Source organism: Eumetopias jubatus, unplaced genomic scaffold (assembly GCF_037043125.1).
Source record: "Eumetopias jubatus isolate StellerSeaLion01/CBP00866 unplaced genomic scaffold, mEumJub1_p1.0 scaffold_14, whole genome shotgun sequence".
Lineage (NCBI taxonomy): Eukaryota > Metazoa > Chordata > Mammalia > Carnivora > Otariidae > Eumetopias > Eumetopias jubatus.
This window is the reverse complement of record NW_028274820.1, coordinates 36,102,307-36,126,457: the sequence shown is the minus strand read 5'-3', so window position 1 is coordinate 36,126,457 and position 24,151 is coordinate 36,102,307. Positions and strand designations below refer to the sequence as shown.

General features: G+C 39.8%; 1 protein-coding gene across 2 annotated transcripts in view; it reads right to left on the bottom strand.

The window, feature by feature from the left end:
• The window catches only part of CDK14 (cyclin dependent kinase 14), a 465,190-nt gene that overhangs the window by 113,066 nt on the left and 327,973 nt on the right, over positions 1-24,151 (bottom strand). For both annotated transcript variants that reach the window (XM_028120572.2, XM_028120582.2), the window contains one exon: positions 13,301-13,394. In XM_028120572.2, coding sequence (XP_027976373.2) covers positions 13,301-13,394 — 94 coding nt within the window. The remainder of the gene's footprint in view (positions 1-13,300; positions 13,395-24,151) is intronic.

Genomic DNA, 24,151 nt, shown 5'->3' with positions numbered 1-24,151 from the left:
GAGATTAGCAGCCTGGACAGATTTATCTTTTTTTTTTTTTTTTAAGGTTTTATTTATTTATTTGACAGAGAGAGAGAGATAGCGAGAGAGGGAGCACAAGCAGGGGGAGTGGGAGAGGGAGAAGCAGGCCTCCCGCAGAGCAGGGAGCCCGATGCGGGGCTTGATCCCAGGACCCTGGGATCATGACCTGAGCCCAAGGCAGACGCTTAATGACTGAGCCACCCAGGCGCCCCTGGACAGATTTATCTTTGTGGGTAAAGTCTTCTAAGGCCTCTACTCTTCTAAGAAAATGTAGGTTGCAAAATGAGGGAGAGAAACAGCATATTGATCAAGTGATCAGGCCAGACAGAAGTTACAGTGCTGGGATATGGTGATTACAAGTCTTTGTTTCCTTGTGTACACATTCTAATACTAGTCACCTAATATTGTTAATACAAAGCAATGTGAAAGAAACTCCCAAATATACTTGTATACAAGGGCAGGTCCCTTGAGGGTCATATCAAAAGTATCCCTATAAGAAACACAGGACGTCGTCTGACTGAAGAGGGATTTCTATATTCTGGATAGGGTGCCTGCACTAATGAGGTCTTTAGGTTGTCACATCAGGCCAGAAAATTTAAAACATCTATAACGTTTCAAAGTAGGACATGTGCCTTTTAGAGTGGATGCTCTTAACCAAGAAGACTCATCAACCAAGGCCTTCTTGTTTGTTAGAATGCACAGAGGCCCATCCTCAGAGACTGATTCGGAAGGCCCTGAGTGAGGCCCAAGAATGACTGAGTATTCAGGAAATGATTCCCAAGTCACTCTAATGCACACTCCTTGCTATGAATCAGAGCAAAACAACCAAACAATACAAAACAAAATACTATTTTGGTGGAAGAGTCAGCAGATTTAGAATTTCAGCTCAGTTCTGGTACTTATGAAACACGTCTTCTTAAAAGTTCACAAAATCTCTGACGGCAGTTCCCTCAGCTGTAAAACTACAGTAACAGTATCTCCCCTTTCTTGGTCATGGGATCAAAGGAGATGCAGTTATCTATTGCTGTAGAACAAGTCACTCCAAAACTTTAGGGGCTTTGAGTAACAAATATTTATTATCTCACATTTTCTGTTAGTCGGGAATTCAGGTCCACCTTAGCTAGGTGTCTCTGGCTCAGGCTCTCTCACAAGGTAGTAGTAAAGTGTTAGGTATGGCTGTGTTCTCACACGAAAGTTCCACTGGGGAAGGATCCACGTCTAAGCTCACTCACAGAACTGCTGTCAACTTTAGGTCTTCAACTGGCTGCCAACTGGAAACATCAGTTTCTTGACAAGTGGGTCCCTCCACAGAACAACTTACAACATGGCAGCTGGCTCCCCTCAGAGTCAGCCAGTGAGACAGTAAGAGAGGGTGAGCAAGAGGAAGTAGTAATCTTTTTTTAACTTAGCCTCAGAAGTAATACCGCATCAAATATCCCATCACTTTTGCCATAGTCCATTAGAAGCAAGTCTCTGGGTCCAGCTGATACTCAAGGGGAGGGGATTACACAAGGGCATAAATACCAGGAGGTGGAGCCCATGGAAGCCATCTTTGATGCTGCCGACCACAAGAGATAACAAAGGTGATGTTCTGAAGAATAAAAGACCTATATGTCGAAGCACGAAGCATGCTGTGAATGGAAAAAAAAGAATCATGGCAGAATTTGAGTTGAAAATCTACTTTATGGATAACATTCTGAAGATTTGCTAAGAAGTGTCACCACCTCCTCTTTTGTCTCAGATGTGTCACACTATGGCATCTTTTTCACCATCTTTTTCAGTCTGACACATCTGTGAACCTGTTAGTGAAGAAAGGAAGAAAAGGAGGGTGAGCAAACGAGGGACCTCATGACCTACCAAGTAACACTGTGTGACAATTCACACTTTCGTGTTTATCATGAGAAGCAGTACTATAATGGCTATCAGGAGCCTGGAGGAAAAATGACCAAAAAAATCTAAAAGCTTGATTAAATCGTTCCCAGTTTGTTCTTCCTACAAAGCTGTTTATCAGCTCAATTTGGTGATATGCCCTAATGAAAATTTATGTGACCACTGTGGCAGTTTTAAACCATGGGCCCAGCATTCTTGACACTCTTCCCATCTAGAACTGGGGTCTATGTCCCCTCCCTTTGACTCTGGGTGAGGGACAGAGAGCCACTGAATGACTCCTGAGGTTAAGTTAAAGAGAAATCATGCAGTTTCCGTCTGGTCCTCTTTGGACACCCACTCTTAGAACCCAACTCATACCATGAGGAGGCTCAAACTGACCCACATGGAGACAACCTATGCAGGACCTCAAGACTCTAAGAAGAGAGGGATGTTTGGCCAATCCCCGGCTGCACCGGCTTCTCACTGTTCCTGCTCCAGCCACCGTCTGTCTGCAACCATATGAGAGACCCCAAGTCCACCAAGTCCAGAACTGCCCTTACTCAGTTCCTGACCCTGGAACTATGACAGATAATTTTAAAAAAATGACTGTTGTTGATCTAACCCAGAGGTTTCTTTTTCGTTTTGTTTTTTTTCCCCTTGGGGTGGGGGTGAGGGCAAAGAGAGAACGAGAGAGAGAATCTTTAGCAGGCTCCATACCCAGGGTGGAGCCCAATGTGGAGCTTGATCTCACAACCCTGAGACCATGACCTGAGCCAACACTGAGTTGGACACCTTATCGCCTGAGCTACCCAGGTGCCCCTAACCCAAAGTTCTGAGGTGGTTACATGACAAGAGATAACTGCAGTAGTCAGTGAGTAGTCACATACTGACAATAAAGTCACGAATACTAAAATGGTAATACAAAACAGGGATATATCCCAGACATTTAAGACTGTTAGACCACCGATGTGAACCATTACCTCCAGACAAGTCTTTGGTAAAGACTCCTACAATTGGAAAATATTTACAGGTGGATGGATATACCTAAAAGCAATCCTGTGTTCACAGGAAAGGACACTGTTATAAATCACGGAAGCTACAAATGTAGCACTTTTATTTCTACAATAATGTTTCAAACTGACATCGATTAACACATGCTGTCAGCAGCCACCTTCTCTTGTCGTATGGCGGTCACAATCCATTTGGCATTACACCAGCACCGCAAATACGATCCATTCCTCCCCACGTCTGCCCTCCCACAGGCACATCACCATTAGCCACAACCCCTCCATTTCTGAATCACGTAGACCGTGATAGTTTTACATGCCTTTTTCCTCCTCTACAGTATTTACTCAAATCTTCCTCTCTTTCCTTCCCTTTCTTCTTTCTTACCTTTCAGCAACACTTTTCATCCACATTGCCAAGGCACCCTCTCTGTCACCCACCCGCCCTTGCCTATTCCATACTTTGATCCATCAAATGTGCTTTCTTATATCTTTAGGGTCCTTTACCTTACAAACACCCTGGTCTTCATTATTTTAAAAATATTTATGGCATATCATAAAATTTGTAAATCCTGATTTTTAAAATACCTGTGAGGTGACATCTAATCACCTTGCCTCAGTCAATTCTCAAAGAAGTTGTCCATACTCAATGTTTCCACTTTTTCACTTACTCTTTAAGCCCATTGTAATCTGACTTCAAATATCCAACACTGTTGGAACTAACCCTTCGAAGTTACCAACCAGGGCGCCTGGGTGGCTCAGTTGGTTAAGCGACTGCCTTCGGCTCGGGTCATGATCCTGGAGTCCCGGCATCGGGTCCCGCATCAGGCTCCTTGCTCAGCGAGGAGCCTGCTTCTCCCTCTGACCCTCCCACCTCTCATGTACTCTCTCTCATTCTCACTCTCTCAAAATAAATAAATAAATCTTTAAAAAATGCAAATTAAAAAAAATAGATTACCTTTAAAAAAAAAAGTTACCAACGAGGGGCCCCTTCTCTGCACCATCTTCTACTGACCTTACTGTAGTATCTGATGCAGTTGATACATCTCTCCTTCTTGAAATTCCTCTCCCTTTTGACTTTCCGAAAGTGAGTGCTTTCTGGCTCTCTGCGTCCTCTAGATATTCTACCTCTTTTCTCTCCTTTAAACCATCATCTATTCTCCAAAACAGAAACATTTCCCACTTTCTTTTATCTATATCAATATTTCTGATAACTAAACTAGGAAGCTCAAATCCCTAGCTCCAGCATAATTCCAATCTGAAACATGCACACGGGTGTACTTCCAACTCACTTGGTTGATTCGCTCTGTTTGATGTCTGAATAGTAGCAGATACAGGAAGTTAATGCTTCACACAAAGTGAGGACTTCTCACAGAAGGAAATGTTTTATATGAAGGAGGTCAAAGTAACAAGAGTATTAAAAATCATTTTGATGCACTAGAAAGAATGATCCTTAATTCACCAAATTCAGGCTTGAGAACTCTGATTTTGATACTATCATGATTAAGGACACACAAGTTGTTATTCCCTCCACCTAAACGATCCCTGGTATCTACCTTCACAAGTATCACCTTCTGAGAAAGACCTCCCCCGAACACCATATGTAAAGTGGCATCTCCCATGCAACCGTTATAGGACACATTATACATTTTTTTGCTTATTATCTATCTTCCTCCATAGGAATACAGGTTCCAAGAGAACAAGGACTTTGTTTTTTGCACTGCTCTCCCCACAGAAGAGGGAAGAATATTTAGCCCATAGTAACTACATAATAGTTGTTGAAGAAATTAATAACTTAATGAAAAAGTGAATGATTTAATGAAAATATCATTTTCCATTCACAGAAAGTTTGTAACACTATAATGTGAATGCAAGAATACTCAAGGTAAAAAATACTTTTTTCACCAAGTGAGGTAATTCAAATTTCTACATAATGACCAGCTGGTATTCATTTTTTTTTTTAAAGATTTTATTTATTTATTTGACAGAGAGAGAGCAGAGAGAGGGAACACAAGCAGGGGGAGCGGGGGAGGGAGAAGCAGGCTTCCCGCGGAGCCGGGAGCCCGACGTGGGGCTCGATCCCAGGACCCTGGGATCATGACCTGAGCCGAAGGCAGACGCCTAACCGACTGAGCCACCCAGGCGCCCCGACTAGCTGGTATTCAAATAGAAGTTTCTTTGCAAAAATTAATGGGATTAGCTACTCTATAGTCGGCTATCCTACTGTCCTTGTTTTTTCTCATGAGAAATGACCCTACTACAGTTTGCTACCAAAATTTCTATTAGCTAATTAATTAGCACAGAACTTTCTTTTTGAGAATGTCTATCTAATGTCTCCCTATATGGATCACTCGACTGTTATTTCTTCATCTTCGCTTTCTCTGGATCTCTCTTTATCATTTTTTTCCACATGGTCTTTTTTTCTTTTTTTCATAGAACCTTGACCTGGGAGGATCTTAAGATATTATTCGTCCAGGGTTTTTTTTAACCTCTCAGCAGTGAGATGCATTTCCTACACAAAATCTTAATAAAGGCAGAGCCAGGAGTGGAGGGGCTAAAAGTGAGCCTCCCTTGAGCCTACCCCCCTCCTTCCCCCTGAGACACTGAGGAGAATCTTAAGTCTCCTTTGAAAGCCATGGACAGTCTAAATTTCTCTAATTAAACCCAGATGCATTTTCTGTGTTGACTCTTCAATTTCTTAGACCAGAAATCCTTCTCCTCCTCTGGTCTAAAAGCATTTAATGAGCAAACAGAGTGTGCCACATGCTATACAGGCCGAGTGAGAAATACCCTGAGGGAACACAGAAAGGAGGGACTCCTAACCCCACCCACGAGCTAAACACACCCGAACTGATCTGTAATTTTCCTGGAGGGAGTGATTTTTTTCCTGCCTCCTTACTTACCCTTCACTTCTCCGCTCTTCACCCTTACACTGACTTTCGAGTCACTGCACTGATTCTCTCCTACCTAGATCCCTACCTCTGCCCCCGCACCCACAAACCACGAGCGTCTGTAAGGTTTAGACAGCACTCCACTGCATTTTCCCCTCCACCTTTTCATTATTCAAGAACTACGGTGGTTTGGGACCCAACTTTGTCTGCTTTGGGTGAATGATCCCTTGAGCTTTGTCTTCCTCCTGACTCTGTTCGGTACGACTTGTGGGCCTCCCCAGCTGGGGTCCCCGGCTGCCATATAAAGTCCAGTAACTTGAGCTGTCTTTTTCTTCCTCTCTGGGGGCACTCTTCAATGTTCCCATTATTTTCAAGGCTCTCACGAATCACTTTGTTTCCCAAGGTTGATACTCTGAAGTTATTTTTGATTCCTTTCTCTTCTATATCCTTTATATCCAAGACATATCACAACAGTTTTGCAACATCTTTCTGATGTGACTTTCTGGAAGCTGTTCAGATGTAGCCCAGCTGAAAGCACTTTTGAGGGGAGCAGGGACTATGTCCTACCACCGCCTGTAGGCACAGTGCCTGGCACAGAAGAGGTGCCTAATAATCCTTGCTGAAAGAATAACTGAAGGGGATAAAAAATATGTGATGCTTAGTGTAGGATAAAAACCACAAGCAAATTACCACTGTATTAGTACATTTGGATACATTTAGAAGATATTATAGTATAATTAAAATAATATTTTCAAGTATATATATTAATGGTTTGGAAATTGCTCCCAATTTAATGTGAAAATTGTTTTCAAAACAAAAACCTGACTTTGTTTTTCTAAAATTGACCTTAAGAATTATTTAACAGGGCACCTGGGTGCCTCAGCCAGTTAAGTGTCCGACTCGATTTTGGCTCAAGTCATGATCTCGGGGTCATGAGATAGAGCCCCCAGTCAGGCTCCCAGCTGAGTGTGGAACCTGCCCTTCACCCCCGCTCCGCCCCCCGCCCTGCACTCACGCACACACTCTATCTTAAAAAGATAAACCAATTAGAAAATTACTATTTGATATTTTCAATATCCTTCAACCCAGCATGTCCTGCTTAGTTCTCTACAATGTTCATGTATCTGAGTTTATCATCATATATTAATCATGTATTAATTTTGCTAAAATGCCATTTTAACATTATTACTCTGGTTAAAAAATTATATTATCTCCTTATTACTTCATAGATAAAATAAGATTAAAAAGTCCTCAGTCTATCAAAGTCCAGGCTCGAACACCCAGTCTCACCTTCCACCCGTACAGGACAGACTCCTATCGTCCCCATCTCACTTCTCTACCATTGCCTGATGTCTCCATCTCCCCTGTTCCACTTCAAGTCTTATTCTCTCTTCAATGCTTGACAAAAATTTTCTTAGCAATTTTCTCTTTAAACACCCACAGCCTTTACGCATAATCCTGTAATATCATGCATTTTTAGAATTCAAAAAGGTTAGTGCTGCAAGACAGTACTGAAATTATCTAGTTCAACTCCTCCCTTTACAGATGCCGAAACTGCACTCCAATTAGAAAGGGGGACTTATTTGGGGAAACAACAATTTAGGATTAGAACCTAGTATTTAACTCTTTGAGTTCAGTATTTTAACTAGTACAGGATCTGCCACTGTTACTGGGTCTCCCTTCTGCTGAACAACTGCTCAGCAATTACTCGTGACTTTATTCTTAAAGGTATGTCCTGCCTGCCCACCTTGATTGTCATCAGTTTCCCCAGAGCACACAATTCCTTTACATCTCCATTGTATCTAGTGCTGCGAAGTGAGTGCTGAAGAAGTATGCCAGAAACGACCTCAAGCAAATCCAGTAGTGGTACTGGGGATACAATCTGTGATCCCAATATTTTGTCTTAACAATGTGGCTCCTATATCCCATTGGATAGTAACAGCCATTAAAGATAATGACCACCAGCTTTCTCTTACTTTCCATATGGCTACTCTGGCCAGTCATGAAACCTCAGGGTTATCATTCGAGCTAAGATCCTGGAAATAGAGCCAGGATAGGGAAACAAGGGCTGGAACTGAGTCTGAAGACCACATTCCGAGACAGTTAGTCCTTTGCAAAACACAGAGGCTTAAGGAAGGATGACTCAAAAGCCAGGCTGAGTAATACCTTTCAAAGTTGCAAGTGGCTCTTTTCACTCACACACGCGCACACACACACACACACACACTCACACACACTCACACACACTCTCACACACACACACACACACACACACACGTAAATTCTGAAGGACATATACATGAGGAAGAGGAACATTTTAACAACTGTATTAATCAAGTAATCAACAGGATAACAAACAACTGGTGGATGAAATTTCATTGCAAGCCCGAAGATCTAGAAAACAGGGAGAGGTGAGACCCTCAGGGTTATCAACATTCAAAGGCAGGGAGAACAAGGATGGCCCCACAACAAGCTCACGCCAGCTCCTCTGTCATGGCCGCGAGACACTGGGCCCCGAGCCACACAAACCCAGAAGCATCTGCCAAAGGTCTCAGGCAGCTTGCCAGCATTCTCTGCCATTTGTGCAGCTGTCGTGAAGGGAGAGAGACCCGTATTCCCAGGGTTCCACCAAGTGGATTTCTTTATCAATTCAGAACAATGTGATTAGAATACAAGTTTTTTTTATTAGTTCTGATTTTGTCACTCTGAATATATGTTTACCGGGATGAATACGTCTCCTGCTTATTTTTGCAACTAACAGAGGTGAATAGCATACCTCATGCCACACTAAGAAAGAGGTAATGCTGGAGAAATGAATATACATCACTCTTTTCACCTAACAGTGGAGTTATTGCTTAGACAAGTAGGTGCCCATTCACCTGGCAATTCCAAATGTCTTGAATATAATTTGTCAAACTTCCATCACTTTCCTTCCTTTCTTGCATATGAGTATCACAATTTCAAGGAAAATGACTTAGTGGCGAAATCTCAGATTGTAGCAGAGCCAGCTCACCTAATATACCAACACAGTTATTATGCTAAAGAAATAAGTTCAAAGCACTTGTTAAAAATGTGAACTGCTCCTTTCCACCAACTGAGGGAAAGAGAGAAAAAAAGAAAGAAAAAAATCTTCGGAAGAAAAATATAAGGGCTTTACTGACTGGTCTTTGTTGCCTTTCGTATTTGTTGTAAAGACTCAGTGTGTGGGAGTTAATTATATTAGTTACCTTGGGTAACAAGCTATTAATTTTGTTCTTCAAAGTTATTAACCACCTTTCTATACACAGTTCACAGGCGAATGAATGGACTTAATCCCTGTATTAAAATACAAAACAAACCAAATAATCCCATGTTTCATGACTTCTCAAAGTTGATTATCTCCTTGGCCAGATATACAACCGCCACTTTAGAAAAGTGTCTCTGGCAATTTATATGAGAAGCCCGTGAAAGGGGATTTAATCACACTTTAATAGTAATTCTGATTCAGACCAGACATAAAAGGTCACCAAGGAAAAGCATTTTTTCCCAGTGATTTAACTATATTGGATTAGTACAATTTCTTCTTCCGGTGACCACACAACTCCTGAGAGAGTCAGCTTGTCTGACTCTTTTTGCTTTATACTGCTTTTTGCAAATTTAAACAATTCGGTAGACAAAATAAGTATTTAAGATGATAACATTTACTGCCTCAAGTAGTCTGTAGATTCCTCTCTTTGTGGTCATGTCTCATTCTTCACAGTAAAACATATTACTATTTAATTCTAAAGCAGCAATTTTATATAGATAATGACCTTTATCTCCTAATTGCCAAAGGACATTTTACTTGTTAGAATCATTATGCACGTTTAAAAAAAAAAAAAAACTACAGTAAATGAAGAAACTATTACCATCAATCAAGATATTTATCTGCATTTAAGGAGCTCTGTGCTCTAACAGGAGCAAACAGTAGTTTCATGTACCAATACTCCTATGGGAAATCTGCAATGATTTATTTCTTTGATTTATTAAAAGCCTACTTATAGCTCAAAGGTCTCTGAATACCCATAAAATTAGGAAATTATTACCCTAAAATTAAAAAAATAATAGGCAAATCTGCAAACAGGAAGCAATCCAACAAGATAGTACCTACTGGAAATCACTGCATTATAAAAATAATATGTAAAATGAAATCTTTGAACTACTGTTTAGCAATATACTATGCTTTTATGAAACATTTTTTGGTTCTATAGCTGTGGCATATATCTCATTTATATAGCCATTTCCTTTTCTTTTAAATTCATCTGGAAATAATGTATATATGAAGATATTTCTATATGATTCCCTTTTGAAGTTTTCTGATTTCAAATATAGTAAATCAGTGATGTTAGTATAAAAACCAGTAATTTAACAAGGTTATATAAGCATTGTTCAATAATTATCGCAGAGTGAACCATTAGGTTGAAACTAAAGTTTAGGAAATTATTCTCAGAATACAATTAAGTGGTATTATTATTATAGTTGAGCTTCAAATAAATCAAAAGGCTAAATATTTGAAGACATGTTTTAGCATAAAAATCTATATGATGCAAACCACAGCCCATTAAAATTCCCTCTTCTGTTTTTTTCAATGACATAAAAATAAACAAGTTTATTATATTTTTAAGAAAATAGTTTTGGAAAGTTACTTAAAATAATTGAATGAAAATAAAAGCTTAAGTAGAATATAGGAAAAGAAAATATTTATAAAAACTGTACATTTATGCAAAGCACCATAAAATATTAATAAAGAAATATAATTTATTCTTAGATGGGAAAGCTCAATTTTATATATTTTCTTCCTAATATAATCTACAGGCTCAGTACAATCTCAATCAACTCAGTAAGAGGTTTTCTTAGGAACAGGGAGAAGGAAGTGTTTCATGACTTTATTTTCCACTGAGCAGAGAGCCTGACACGGGGCTCGATCCCAGGACCCTGGGACCACGACCTGAGCTGAAGGCAGACGCCCAACAACTGGAGTCACCCAGGCGCCCCGTGTTTCATGACTTTAAACGAAGGGATCAAAGTGTAAGAACAGTCAATAAATTTATGAAAATTAAATGTTATTGAATTAAGGACTTTGAATTCTAATAATTATTTTTAACTAAGAGGATTAGTATGCAAAGGATGTATCTGGCAGCACTTAATAATAGTTAAAAACTGTAAACAAACTATTAACATGGGGCTGATTAAGCAAATAACGTCTCATCCATGCAATGAAACACTCCTTTGTCATTAAGAATGAGAAGTTTCTGGATTCATTTTTCAATGAAAGGTGTTAATAACATATTTTTAAGTGAAAAAATAAAGTTATAAAAGGTATACAAAATATGATTCAATTTTTCTTAACGTGTATAGAAACGGAGGATATATGTAAAAACACTAAATGTGGTTTTCTCTGCTTACTAGGACAAAGGGTGATTTTTCAGCTTTTATCCTTTTTTTTTTTTTAAAGATTTTATTTATTTATTTGACAGAGAGAGACACAGCGAGAAAGGGAACACAAGCAGGGGGAGTGGGAGAGGAAGAAGCAGACTTCCCGCTGAGCAGGGAGCCCGATGTGGCGCTCGATCCCAGGACCCTGGAACCATGACCTGAGCCGAAGGCAGCCGCTTAACGACTGAGTCACCCAGGTGCCCCAGCTTTTATCCTTTTTGACACTGGAAATTTTCTGTACAAAGACGCATTGTTTTTATAATCATAAGATATTGTTTTAACATTCAGTGTGGGAATTTATGGGTAAAAAATAATTCAGTAAAATTAAAAGGGAAGTGGATACAGACAGCTTCTGGGAGAAGAGGTCAATATGGCAACATTTGGAAGAAGTTGTCCATCTGCTATGATTTACAGGGGCACTTGGGGTACAGGATACAGCATGGAAGAATCACATGTGCTTTGATTCTCTAGTTCCATTGTCCACTTTTTGTAATCATTTTACTGCTAATGTCCAGATGAACACAGTAGTGATGGAAAGTCTCAATTCGTATCAGTACACCCTCCTGGGACCTTATACTTAATATGAAAGCTGTATTTTAATGCTGCATTTGCATACCTAAAATACATGCTTATAGGATAAGTTTATCTCTTGCTATGGTCCATACTAAAATTTGCCCCAGTGAGTTCATATGGGAGTCTTATTAAAGAAGGGAAAAGTATGATAATGTGATTGACTGCTACAATGCATATAGTTTAAATCCTTTTACCGAAGACCTTAGTTTGTCTAGCTCTGATTCCATGTTTTAAAAAATAGGTGTATGTGAATATTAGCTAATGTGGAAGTTCTACTGAATAAAAATATTCAGTATAAAATGATTTGATAAAAATAATAACTTGTGGGATATTAACTATGTGCCAGGCATAGTTTTAAAAGCATTTTATGTGTATTAAGTCAATTATTCCTCAAAATAACCTATGAGATGGGTGCTGTTATTAGCCTTCATTTCTCCCAAGGGAAACTAAGGCTCAGATAATTAAGTCCCTTGTCCAAGGTGGCAGTGCAGGTGATAAACCCAGATTGTCTGGCACCAGAACACATTTTATTTTCTCTTCGTGCAGATTTTTAAAATGGAAATGCTTTTAATTTAGAATAGTTTAGATTGATAGAAAAGTTATGAAAAACAGTACAGAGAATTCCTGTATACCCCTCACCAGTTTCCTCTTTAAATCTTAAATGGTATATTTGTCACAACCAACTGTACACTGATACTTACTAACCTGCACACTTTACTCGGATGTCACTGGTTTTCCCTAATGTCCTTTTTCTGTCCCAGGATTCCATTCAGGATACCATATTACATTGAGTTGTCACGCTCCCTAGCCTCCTCTGGGCTATGACAATTTCTCAGACTTTCCTTGTTTTTGATGACCCTGACAGTTTTGAGGAGTACTAAGCAGTATTGTGTAGAATGTCCCTCAAGTTTGTGGGATTTTTTTTTTGTGATTAGACTAGGGTTAGAGTTTTTGAGAGGAAGACCACAGAGACAGTGGCACATTATATCAAAGGTACAGGCTACCAACATGACTTACCTTTGATGATGCTAGCCTTGAAGACCTGCTGAGGTGGTTTGCCTGTTCTCCATTTTAAAGTTACCCTCCTTTTTCCAAGCTCTACTTGATGAAAAAGTTACCAATCAAAGCCCACATTTAAGTGGGTGGGGATGGGAGGGAATTAAGCTCCACCCACTTAAAGGGGCAGGGGCATCCACATAAATTGTTTGACATTCTTCTGCGAGAGCCCTCATTTTTAACCCACTATTCTACATTACAGCAGACATCCTATCATTTCCTACCATTCTGGCACCTTATTCGTGTACAGTAGTTTAAAAACACAATTTTAACTAATTTCCTGCATTTTCAAAGGTGCAAAAAATACATCAGAATTAAATATGACAACCAATAAATTTGTTTAAAATCATTTTCCACCAGCACTGTACAACTTGTCATGAAAGGATGAATTAGAAACCAATTTTTCTCAGGAGCACTCTGTAAAGAACTTACCAGAAATATTCGCTCCAGTTGATCCTGAATGTCTTTCATTCCTGGAAAAGCAGCAACCCCTTGGATCATTTCAACAAAGATGCAGCCGACTCCCCTAAAGAGAAAAGAAAAAAGAATTGTACAAAAGCTCCAATATTTCCTGGTAAATTAAATCTGGAATTAGGACGTCTACTCCTACAGAGGAGAAACAATGAATAAATGACATTCTTAATGAGTACCAAGGGCTGTGCCACATATATCTAGACCCTACTTCTTTCCTTTCCCTCTCTGTCTAGTGCCCTGAAAGGTCTCTAATAGATGCAGCTACACTGAGCTCAGAAAATGGTGGCAACCAATAAAATATAACACTTAGCAGCTCCACCTTACTTACAGGGAACAGTCAAGAAACTCTTTAGCCTGATCTAGAAAGCCTTCAGTCGTTTTCAAATACCCCTTTCCAACACCATTTCATGAATTCTTAATATATTGTCCTCTCAAGCAGCCCAGGAGTTCTCAAACCTCTCTTTGCATCAGAATCATCTGGGGGGAACTTTTAAAAACTGTGAATAATCTGAACACAAACCCCAGAGATCCTGTGTCAATCAGTCTAGGTTGGATCCCAGGTGTTGACTCAGGCTACTTGGTGATTCAGGGCAGCTACACTGAGGATTGCTGCTGAGCTGGACTGATCTGCCCATGGGCCAAGCATAAACCCATACAGCTTGACTCAAATTGCTTCACTACCTACAACTCCCTCCTTCTTCATTTATTTGCTCTTAACAGATAAATCCAACCCAATTTCTATAACCTAATTTAAATGCCATTTCTTCCACAAAGCCTTCTATGAGCATTCCAGCAGACACAATAGCTCTCTTTATGAGTTTATTTTATTAAGTTCTCATTCAATATATCAGCCATCTACTATGGTCAACTTCCCCTCCTAGCTCAGCAGGTCATGCTCACAGTCCTTGTCTAGCAAGGCAGTCCAGCAGATCAGGAGACTTGCTTCCCAGACCACAGAGGCCTGCACCTAACCCAGTGGGAACAACCAATCCATAGTATAGGCAGAGAGCCAATCAGATACTTCTGCTGGGACTTTAACAAACAATCACTTGGGAGAGGGATGGAAAGAAACTAGGATATGTTGATGGGATAAGTCACATTAATGACAGAGCACTAGGAAGGACAGTCTTTTTGCAGATGAAGTCCCCTGAACTGACCTGGTTCCCACCTTCCTAAGGCCTAGATATTCAGATAATCCATTGCTTTTGCTAGCACTCTCTACCTTCCAGCAATTCTCCAGGATGTGTGTGTGTGTATACATATATATATTAAATCGTTCTATAAGTGTGTGTGTGTGTGTGTGTGTGTGTGTATTAAATGGTTCTACCTTGAATGGGTTTCTGTTTCCTGAAAGCATTCTGATGAAATCATGAACATACTGGGATACTTCTTCAATTGTTGTACTCATATTCAAACTTAGGGTGAGCAAAACCCTTGTGCCTTTAACTTCTTTCAGATCCTTTAGAGGTTAAGGACAAGGGACTACATCTCTATAACTGCCCCACTTGTTTACACAGTTGTGTATAAACCATGTATTGAATTAAAGAAGTAATGCATTTGCAGAAATCTCTTCTCTATTACAGCACATAATTTCTACCCAAAATAAATACCAAAAGTAAAGAGAATCAAAATGACTAAAAATAAATAAATGCTACCTTATATATCATAAAAATAATTCCATTTAAATAACAAATCATTAACTTTAAAATCAGTGTGCTAGGCAGATTGGGTTTAACACAAGTTGTCTTCATTTAAGATTTGAGACACAACATACATTTTGACAATCATTTTATTAGCATACTAAAAATGCAATGATATTCTTATAAATATTGGGGCTTCAGATGCCTGGTTAGGTCTAAGACTTCAATTTAGGGTCTTTCCAAATTTTTATGCCATTAATTCTTTTCTAAGACTACTGACCTACATTTCTACTGTCTTTTTTTTTTTTTCAAGATTTATTTATTTTAGAAAGAGAGAACACAAGCAGGAGGGGTAGAGGGAGAATGAGAAAGAATCCCAAGCAGAATTCTGAGCTGAGCACAGAGCCCGACATGGGGCTCCATTTCATGACCCGAGATCATGACCCAAGATCAGGACCTGAGCTGAAACCAAGAGTCACCCCTCAGGCGCCCCTCTATTGTCTTCTTATTTACGTATACATAAAGTATCTTGGATCTTCAATAGCTACCAACACCTTCCTTCCAACATTCAGGGTATACTCTCTATTCAGTGTCATTTGGCTGTCGTCCTTCCCAGCACAGGCTGCAACTCTGAGTGTGCAGACCCTCAGCAGAAGCCACAGCTGCCCCCACTGGGTACCCAGCAAGCTGGCGGGTGAGGTAACCATTACACACACTTACAGAAATGCTGTTAGCACTACTTGTGCTTGGTCCAGATCATCTCCATAATACAATATTTAGAACAATTAAAAGATAAATCTATGCTGCAATTTTTCTCAGTTTGAGTACGACGACAGAGCATTTCCACAGGCTTTTATCTGCTCAGCTGGCTAAGGGACATGGACTTTCATTTCTAATGGATGTTTCTGATGACATCATTTTCCAAAGCTGTGTGAGGGTATACTAATAAAGCTGATAGAATTATACTTAAAGGATGTATAAAAGGTGATAGAATGCACAAGAAAATTAAAAAGCAGAAGTGTCAAACATATCAACATATTACAGCCTAGCAGAATACTTCATGATGGGAGCTGCCTTATTGCCACACAGCAATAAAAGCCCTTCAATTTAATATGAAGGGACTATTGCCTACTCCACTTTTTTTCCCCCTTGCTACCCTCTATTACTCTGCACTCCTAGCTCTTGATGGATTAAGTGGCCCTGTGGCTTACTGAGAAAGAATTCAATCACTTAAGTTCTATACTTATGATATATAATCTTATTTCAGGAAATGCCTCCTTTAATTTGTTGTTTCTTTTGGCAATTTGAATAATTATGTAATTATCACCCACACAGTCTAAATTTTTCAAGAACAAGAACTGATCACAAAGCTTACAATTAAAGCTGTCCCAGGATGCGGTGTGTTCAAACTCTCACACACGATTAGTTACCTGGTAAGACGACGTATGAAACACCCACTCACGCCCATGTATCCTTCAGTTCTTCCAAACTCAAAACTGTCAAATTTAATTTATGCTGCAGATATGTGATTTCTTCACCACAATTCAAAGATTTTAAGCAGAATTGATAATTCTTTTTTTTAAATATTTATGTATTTATTTTAGAGTGAGAGAGCAGGGTGTGGGTGTGTAGTGGGGAGAGGGAGACGGAGAGAGAGAATCCCAAGCGCTTAACCGGCTGAGCCACCCAGGTGCCCCAGAACTGGTAATTCTTTGTAATTATGATTATGGAGGGACGACTTTTTAAGGTTGAAGGTCAAACAATTTGGGAGTTATTATTTTGAAAAAGTATACAAAATTGGGGTACCTGTGTGGCTCAGTTGGTTAAGTGGCTGACTCTTGATTTTGGCTCAGGTCATGATCTCAGGGTCCTGGGATTGAGCCCCGTGTCGGGCTCTGTGCTCAGCGGGGAGTCTGCTGGAGATTCTCTCTCTATCCCTTTGCCCCTGCCCCCTGCTTGCGTGCACACTCTCCCTCTAAAATAAATAAATCTTTGAAAAAGTATACAAAATTATGAATAAAAATTGAGTACAAAAGTGAACCCAGAATGAGAAAATAAATCAAAAGAAATCATAAGTTTTTAAAAGCTAACAGTACAAATAATATTAAATTCAGAAAAATAATGTAACATATTTATTAACTGACACACCTCTCTGATATTTTTCTTTCTACAATTCTGGCTGCATAATCTTTGATTACCTCTTCTATAAGAACTCTAGAATATTTTCTACAAAGAGAATACAGAGGTAACAGTCGTTCCTCTAGCATAATGATGACTTTCTTTTCTGATAGTCTAATAGAAAAGTTGTCTGTTCCTTCAGCTTCCCTTCTCCTGATTGATATAGTCATGTAAACTTTTAGGACTGTTGTCAATTTGGGGAACACTATCAAGTTTCCTTCAAGTATGTCTGTGTACTATAAACACAGTAATTCTAAAACATTCTTCACAATTCCCATGATAAATACCAAAGGAGCACAGGAGGACATGCACTTGTACTCCTGAAATCTAACGACACTAGGAAAGTGGAACGTGGTGCTTTATGGGGTGATGGCATGGGAGTGGGAATGGGGCATTCCAGAGAGAGAAAACAGGACCCTATACATGAGGAATCTTGGGAGAGCCAAATGCTGTTATGATGGCTGTGCTCAGAAAGTGGAAGAGAGAGTTAAAAAAAGAACAGAAGTCCATACATTAGGCTAAGTCTTTTCTTCCTACACTAGGTCTCAGCTTTTTTCTGTATCCTAGGACTCGATGATGGATGAAGCTCACCAACTGGACATACAGGTGAAAAACCCAGATTACAGATCAGGAGATAAAATAGTCTTGAGGACAGAAGCAATTACAACCATTGGTCGTAAAGCCACCTCGTTCTTTCCCACTCATGGCAGCAAATGAATGAGACTAGCGGTAGTATCAGCCCTCTCTCTACTCGGGGGCCACACACTCAATAATATGCAGGGATCCACAGACTACAGACCAAATCCTGCCCAGTGCCTGTTTTTATAACCTATAAGCTAAGACTGGCTTTTACTTTTTTTTTAAAAGATTTTATTTATTCATTCGAGACACAGAGATAGAGAGAGAGCATTAGTAGGGGGAGAAGCAGAGGGAGGGGGAGAAGCAGGCTTCCCGCTGAGCAGGGAGCTCGATGCGGGGCTGGAACCCAGGACTCTGGGATCATGACCTGAGCCGAAGGCAGAGCTTAACCATCTGAGCCACCCAGGCACCCCTGGCTTTTACTTTCTTAAATGGTTGAAAACAAACGAAAGATGAATATTTGATGATATATGAACATTATATGAAATTCAAATTTCAGTGTTCATAAGTAAGATTTTATTAGAGCCCCGCCGCACATTCATTTATGTGTTGTCTATGCGGCTTTCTCATCCTCACAACAAAGCTGAATAGCTGCTTACAGAAACCATATGCTCTGAAAAGCCTGAAATGTGTACGATCTGGTCCTTTACAGACAAAGTTTGCCAAATCCTGATCTATGTTACACTTCACTTGCATAAAAGCATACTTGTAAATAGAAGAAATCACCTTCATCAGATACGGAGAGAAAATGAAAGAAACTGCGTAGTACGATGATTCGTTAATAAAGCACTAATAGAAATGGGCCCTCAGGAATGATCTGGCTTTTCACTATTTTCCTCAGCAGTTTCCCTGGGGTAGATATGCTTTAAAACTTGCCATGCATTTTGCCAAAAAACTAGTAGATTCTTAAAACTTGATTGAAGATGGATATTTTAATCTTACGGTGTTTTTTCTATCATAAAGTGTTTTTATTTTATTTTTTTAATATTTAAAGATTTTATTTATTTATTTGACAGAGAGAGAGGGCACAAGAAGGGGGAGTGGCAGGCCGAGGGAGAAGCAGGCTCCCCGTTGAGCAGGGAGCCCGATGCAGGGCTCCATCCCAGGACCCTGGGATCATGACCTGAGCCAAAGGCAGACGCTTAACGACTGAGCCACCCAGATGCCCCATCTTAAAGTATTTTTAACTGAGAAATAAACTGGGAGCAAATGTGTAGGGTGACTTTTAATAACAGTGCTTATACAACCACTTCTCTAAGGATTTCTTCTCAAGATAGAGGGTTTGGTATGGATGGGGTGGAAGGAGAATTTACTTTTATGAACTTTTTTCAGAAATTTTTGTCTTGTGTTTAGGCCGAAGTTTATTGTGTGGAAGTACTACCTTTTATTTTTATAAATATTAGGAAATTTCACCTGATAAATGAAAATTAATATAATATAATATAATATAATATAATATAATATAATATAATATAATAATATAAATATAAGCTTTCTGTGTTTGGAAAGGATTTCAAGTTATTTTCTTTCCATCTGCCCTCCCTCTATCCACATCTAACATCAGTGTCTCTGTGTTGATAAAAGGAGAGGAATTAGATTTTTAAAATTACAGCTTGAGCTTTTTTCTACCTTAAAACTAAGAATGGAGACCTGGGAGTGTGAAGTCCCCACATGCTTGCCAATTTCACATCACACCTCTACCCATGAGATTTCTTCTGTCCAGTCATGCTGCTCTGCTGTCTGTTCCCGAAACATGCCGCTCTCCTCCCCATTTCCAGGATCTGCGCATGCGCTGCTGTTCCTTCCTCCCAGAACACATTTCCCCTCACTCTGTGCGTGGGTAAGTGCTTCTTGTTAGTCTGCAGTCAGCTCCTTTTAGAAATGTCCTTCCCAGCCACCACATGTAAGGCGGGTTTCCCCTTATTGCCCAGGCTCCATGTTTCACCCTCCATTCCCTAGTCTGTTTCCTTCCTCACATTCAAAGGATATTCACTTGTCTTTGCTTTTTGGGGATGTGTTTCCGCTAGATGGAAGACCAAGATCAGGGACAAAGTAGTGTTCATCATCTTGTTCCCAGGGCAGAGCAGAATGTCAGCACATAGTAAGGGCTCAAAGATATTTGGTGACTGAATGAATCAAAAGCAATGTAAGCCTCCCTCCCTCTCCCCCTACTACCAAGTAAGAGCTGAGCAGAGCAGCCTGTTTTCAAAGAGTAGAGTATGGAGGCAGGGATAGGAGATGGACGATAACTTTACAATGGAGAAAGCTGGCAAACAGGACCTTAACTATATGATCAAAGTTAACCTCACCGGTGCTAAGTCATGTTGATAGCATGTACCCTTGATGTGATGTGATGAGAAGGTCCACTTCACCTCTGTCATCTTCCTCCCAAAACATCAGATGAACCCAACCTGAGGGACAGCCTACAAAATGCCTGACTGGTACTTCTCAAAACTGTCAAGGTCATGAAAAACAAAGAAAGTCTGAGAAACTATCATAACCCAGAGGAAACTAAGAACACATGACAACTACATGTAGTGTGCTGTCCTGGACGGGATCCTAAAACACAAAAGAGAAATTAAGGAAAAACTGGTGAAGTCAAAATGAAGCTGTTTAGTTCATAGCAATGGAACATTGTGGGGGCCTTAGCTGAGACAAATGTACCATCTGTCCTCATATCGTAGTGTAAGATGTTAACAAACAGGGGAAGCCAGGTGAGGACGATACAGGAATTCTCTATTGTCTTTATAGTTTTTCTAAAATATCGAAAACGATTCTAAAATTTAAAGTTTATTATTTAAAAAAATGAAGAAGGACTGCATCTCCTTGGAACTGTATACAGAATCGGTCATTTTAAGTAGAGGAGCAGTAGCAGTCTGAGTTTTCACTACATGAGAGAAAAAGAATCTCTGTGCATTTTGATGAACTTTTCCTTGGAAGCAGCATGAATCACCTAGAACCGCGGGCTAGACCGCCAGATGTCAGTTAAGGTTCGACCTGAAATAACTTGGGCAGCAAGCTAATCAGAGATGATTTTTTTTAAATTTTATTTTATTATGTTATGTTTACCACCATACATTACATCATTAGTTTTTGATGTAGTGTTCCACGATTCATTGTTTGCATATAACACCCAGTGCTCCATGCAGTACATGCCCTCTTTAATACCCATCACCAGGCTAACCCATCCCCCCTCCCTTCTAGAACCCTCAGTTTGTTTCTCAGAGTCCATAGTCTCTCATGGTTCGTCTCCCCCTCCGATTTTCCCCCCTTCATTTTTCCCTTCCTGCTATCTTCTTCTTTTTTTTTTTTTTAACATATAATGTATTATTTGTTTCAGAGGTACAGGTCTGTGATTCAATACTCTTACACAATTCACAGTGACCACCATAGCACATACACTCCCCAATATCCATCACCCAGCCACCCCATCCCTCCCAATCCCTACCACTCCAGCAAACCTCAGTTTCCTTCCTGAGATTAAGAATTCCACATATCAGTGAGATCATATGATAATTGTCTTTCTCTGATTGACTTATTTCGCTTAGCATAATACCCTCTAGTTCCATCCCTGTCGTTGCAAATGGCAAGCTTTCACTTTTTTGATGGCTGCATAATATCCCACTGTGTGTGTGTATACACACACACACACACACACACACACACACACACACACCTTCTTTATCCATTCATCTGTTGATGGACATCTGAGCTCTTTCCAGAGTTTGGCTATTGTGGACATTGCTGCTATAAACATTGGGGTGCATGTATCCCTTCGGATCACTACATTTGTATCTTTGGGGTAAATACCCAGTAGTGCAATTGCTGGGTCATAGGGTAGCTCTATTTTCAACTTTTTGAGGAACCTCCATACTGTTTTCCAGAGTGGCTGCACCAGCTTGCATTCCCACCAACAGTGTAGGAGGGTTCCCCTTTCTCTGCATCCTCGCCAACACCTGTCATTTCCTGACTTGTTAATTTTAGCCATTTTGACTGGTGTGAGGTGGTATCTCATTGAGGTTTTGATTTGGATTTCCCGGATGCTGAGCGATGTGGAGCACTTTTTCATGTGTCTGTTGGCCATCTGAATGTCTTCTTTGGAAAAATGTTTTTCATGTCTTCTGCCCATTTCTTGATTGGATTATTTGTTCTCTGGGTGTTGAGTTTGATAAGTTCTTTATAGATTTTGGATACTAGCCCTTTATCTGATATGTCATTTGCAAATATCTTCTCCATTTTGTCAGTTGTCTTTTGGTTTTGTTGACTGTTTTCTTTGCTGTGCAAAAGCTTTTTATCTTGATGAAGTCCCAATAGTTCATTTTGCCCTTGATTCCCTTGTCTTTGGCGATGTTTCTAGGAAGAAGTTTCTGCGGCTGAGGTCGAAGAGGTTGCTGTCTGTGTTCTCCTCTAGGATTTTGATGGACTCCTGTCTCACATTTAGGTCTTTCAACCATTTTGAGTCTATTTTTGTGTGTGGTGTAAGGAAATGGTCCAGTTTAATTCTTCTGCATGTGGCTGTCCAATTTTCCCAATACCATTTGTTGAAGAAACTGTCTTTTTTCCATGGGACATTCTTTCCTGCTTTGTCGAAGATTAGTTGACCATAGAGTTGAAGGTCCATTTCCGGGGTCTCTATTCTGTTCCATTGATCTATGTGTCTTTTTTTGTGCCAGTACCATACTGTCTTGATGGTGACAGCTTTGTAACAGAGCTTGAAGTCCGGAATTGTGATGCCACCAGCTTTGCTTTTCTTTTTCAACATTCCTCTGGCTATTCGGGATCTTCTCTGGTTCCATACAAATTTTAGGAATATTTGTTCCATTTCTTTGAAAAAAGTTGATGGTATTTTGATAGGGACTGCATTGAATATGTAGATTGTACATTGACATCTTCACAATATTTGTTCTTCCAATCCATGAGCATGGAACGTTTTTCCATTTCTTTGTGTCTTCCTCAATTTCTTTCATGAGTATTTTATAGTTTTCTGGGTACAGATTCTTTACCTCTTTGGTTAGATTTATTCCTAGGTATCTTATGGTTTTGGGTGCAATTGTAAATGGGATCGACTCCTTAATTTCTCTTTCTTCTGTCTTGTTGTTGGTGTATAGAAATACAACTGATTTCTGTGCATTGATTTTATATACTGCCACTTTACTGAATTCCTGTATGAGTTCTAGCAGTTTTGGGGTACAGAGATGAATTTTGATATAAAGGTATTTAAAAACTGATATGCACATTCTATGGCAAAGAAATTCAAGATGAAAAATTTATCTGTACTATTAAGTCTGGGGCATTAGCGGGGAGTGTGAATGTAGAGAAAAAAGGGAATTCCCAGAGAAGGGGCAAAAACATTTCTCCATCAGAGCAGGTAACAGCAAGCTCACCACCACTTCTCTGGTGAGGCTTCCTCATCTCTCAGACTGGGTTAGGGCCCCTAACTCCAGCTTCTCATGTTTACTTCCTGCAACTGTAATGTATTTACTTATAAATGGACCAGCCACTGTCATGGTTCTCAGAACAAGGATTTGGTCTCTTACTTTGAAAGGCACAGCTCAAATGAGTCAAAGTGGTTTTGGCAATATAGCGGCCCTCCCAGACCTGAATGAAACCGGGTTAGTCACTATTGTAACCAGTTAAGATGCACTGTAATGTACCTGTTTATTAAAATCCCGTTGGATAACTTTATATCCTTCCACTAAAATAGGGATTCATTAGATCCCTCAGCTCTTATACTCAAACAATATCTGCCTCTGACACATGGCCTTTCAAGGGGACTATACTCAATTTTCTCACAAAGACATTAGTGTTACAAGACATTAATTAACCCAAGAGATGATTATCTCCCTTGAAGAAATATAAAACAGGACCTAGAGCTTCTTATTTTTCTTCTTGGCATTAATCTTATTCTGGTCAGTAAAAAATAAAACATTGTTCTCCTTCTTTCCTAATTCTCAGGGCAACAGTTTGGGTTCAGTCCCAGTACACAATGTAGAAGGACTTTAATGTTTTAAAATATGGTGCAATCAAAATCTCAAAAAAACCTATCCTATGATTTTAGCTTCTAATCCCATCCATGTGTTGGCAAAGGCTTGAGATTCCTTAGGATAGAAAGCTTTAAGCAGACAAGTGACAGTTTCATTCTCAAGTCGCAGAGCTTAACCACAGAGTCTGGGCAGGATCATGGCACAGCGTAGCCTGTGTATCTGAGTCTGGGCGCAGTGGACAGCGACCCGCCCGGCTCACACTATCACCTGGAGGGGAGACCTGTCCGTTCTAGACTTCTCTAAGTACAAGTTAGGAGGCCTCTACTCAAGTTCAGAGAATCATTTAGAACCATTCAGAACTATCTGCA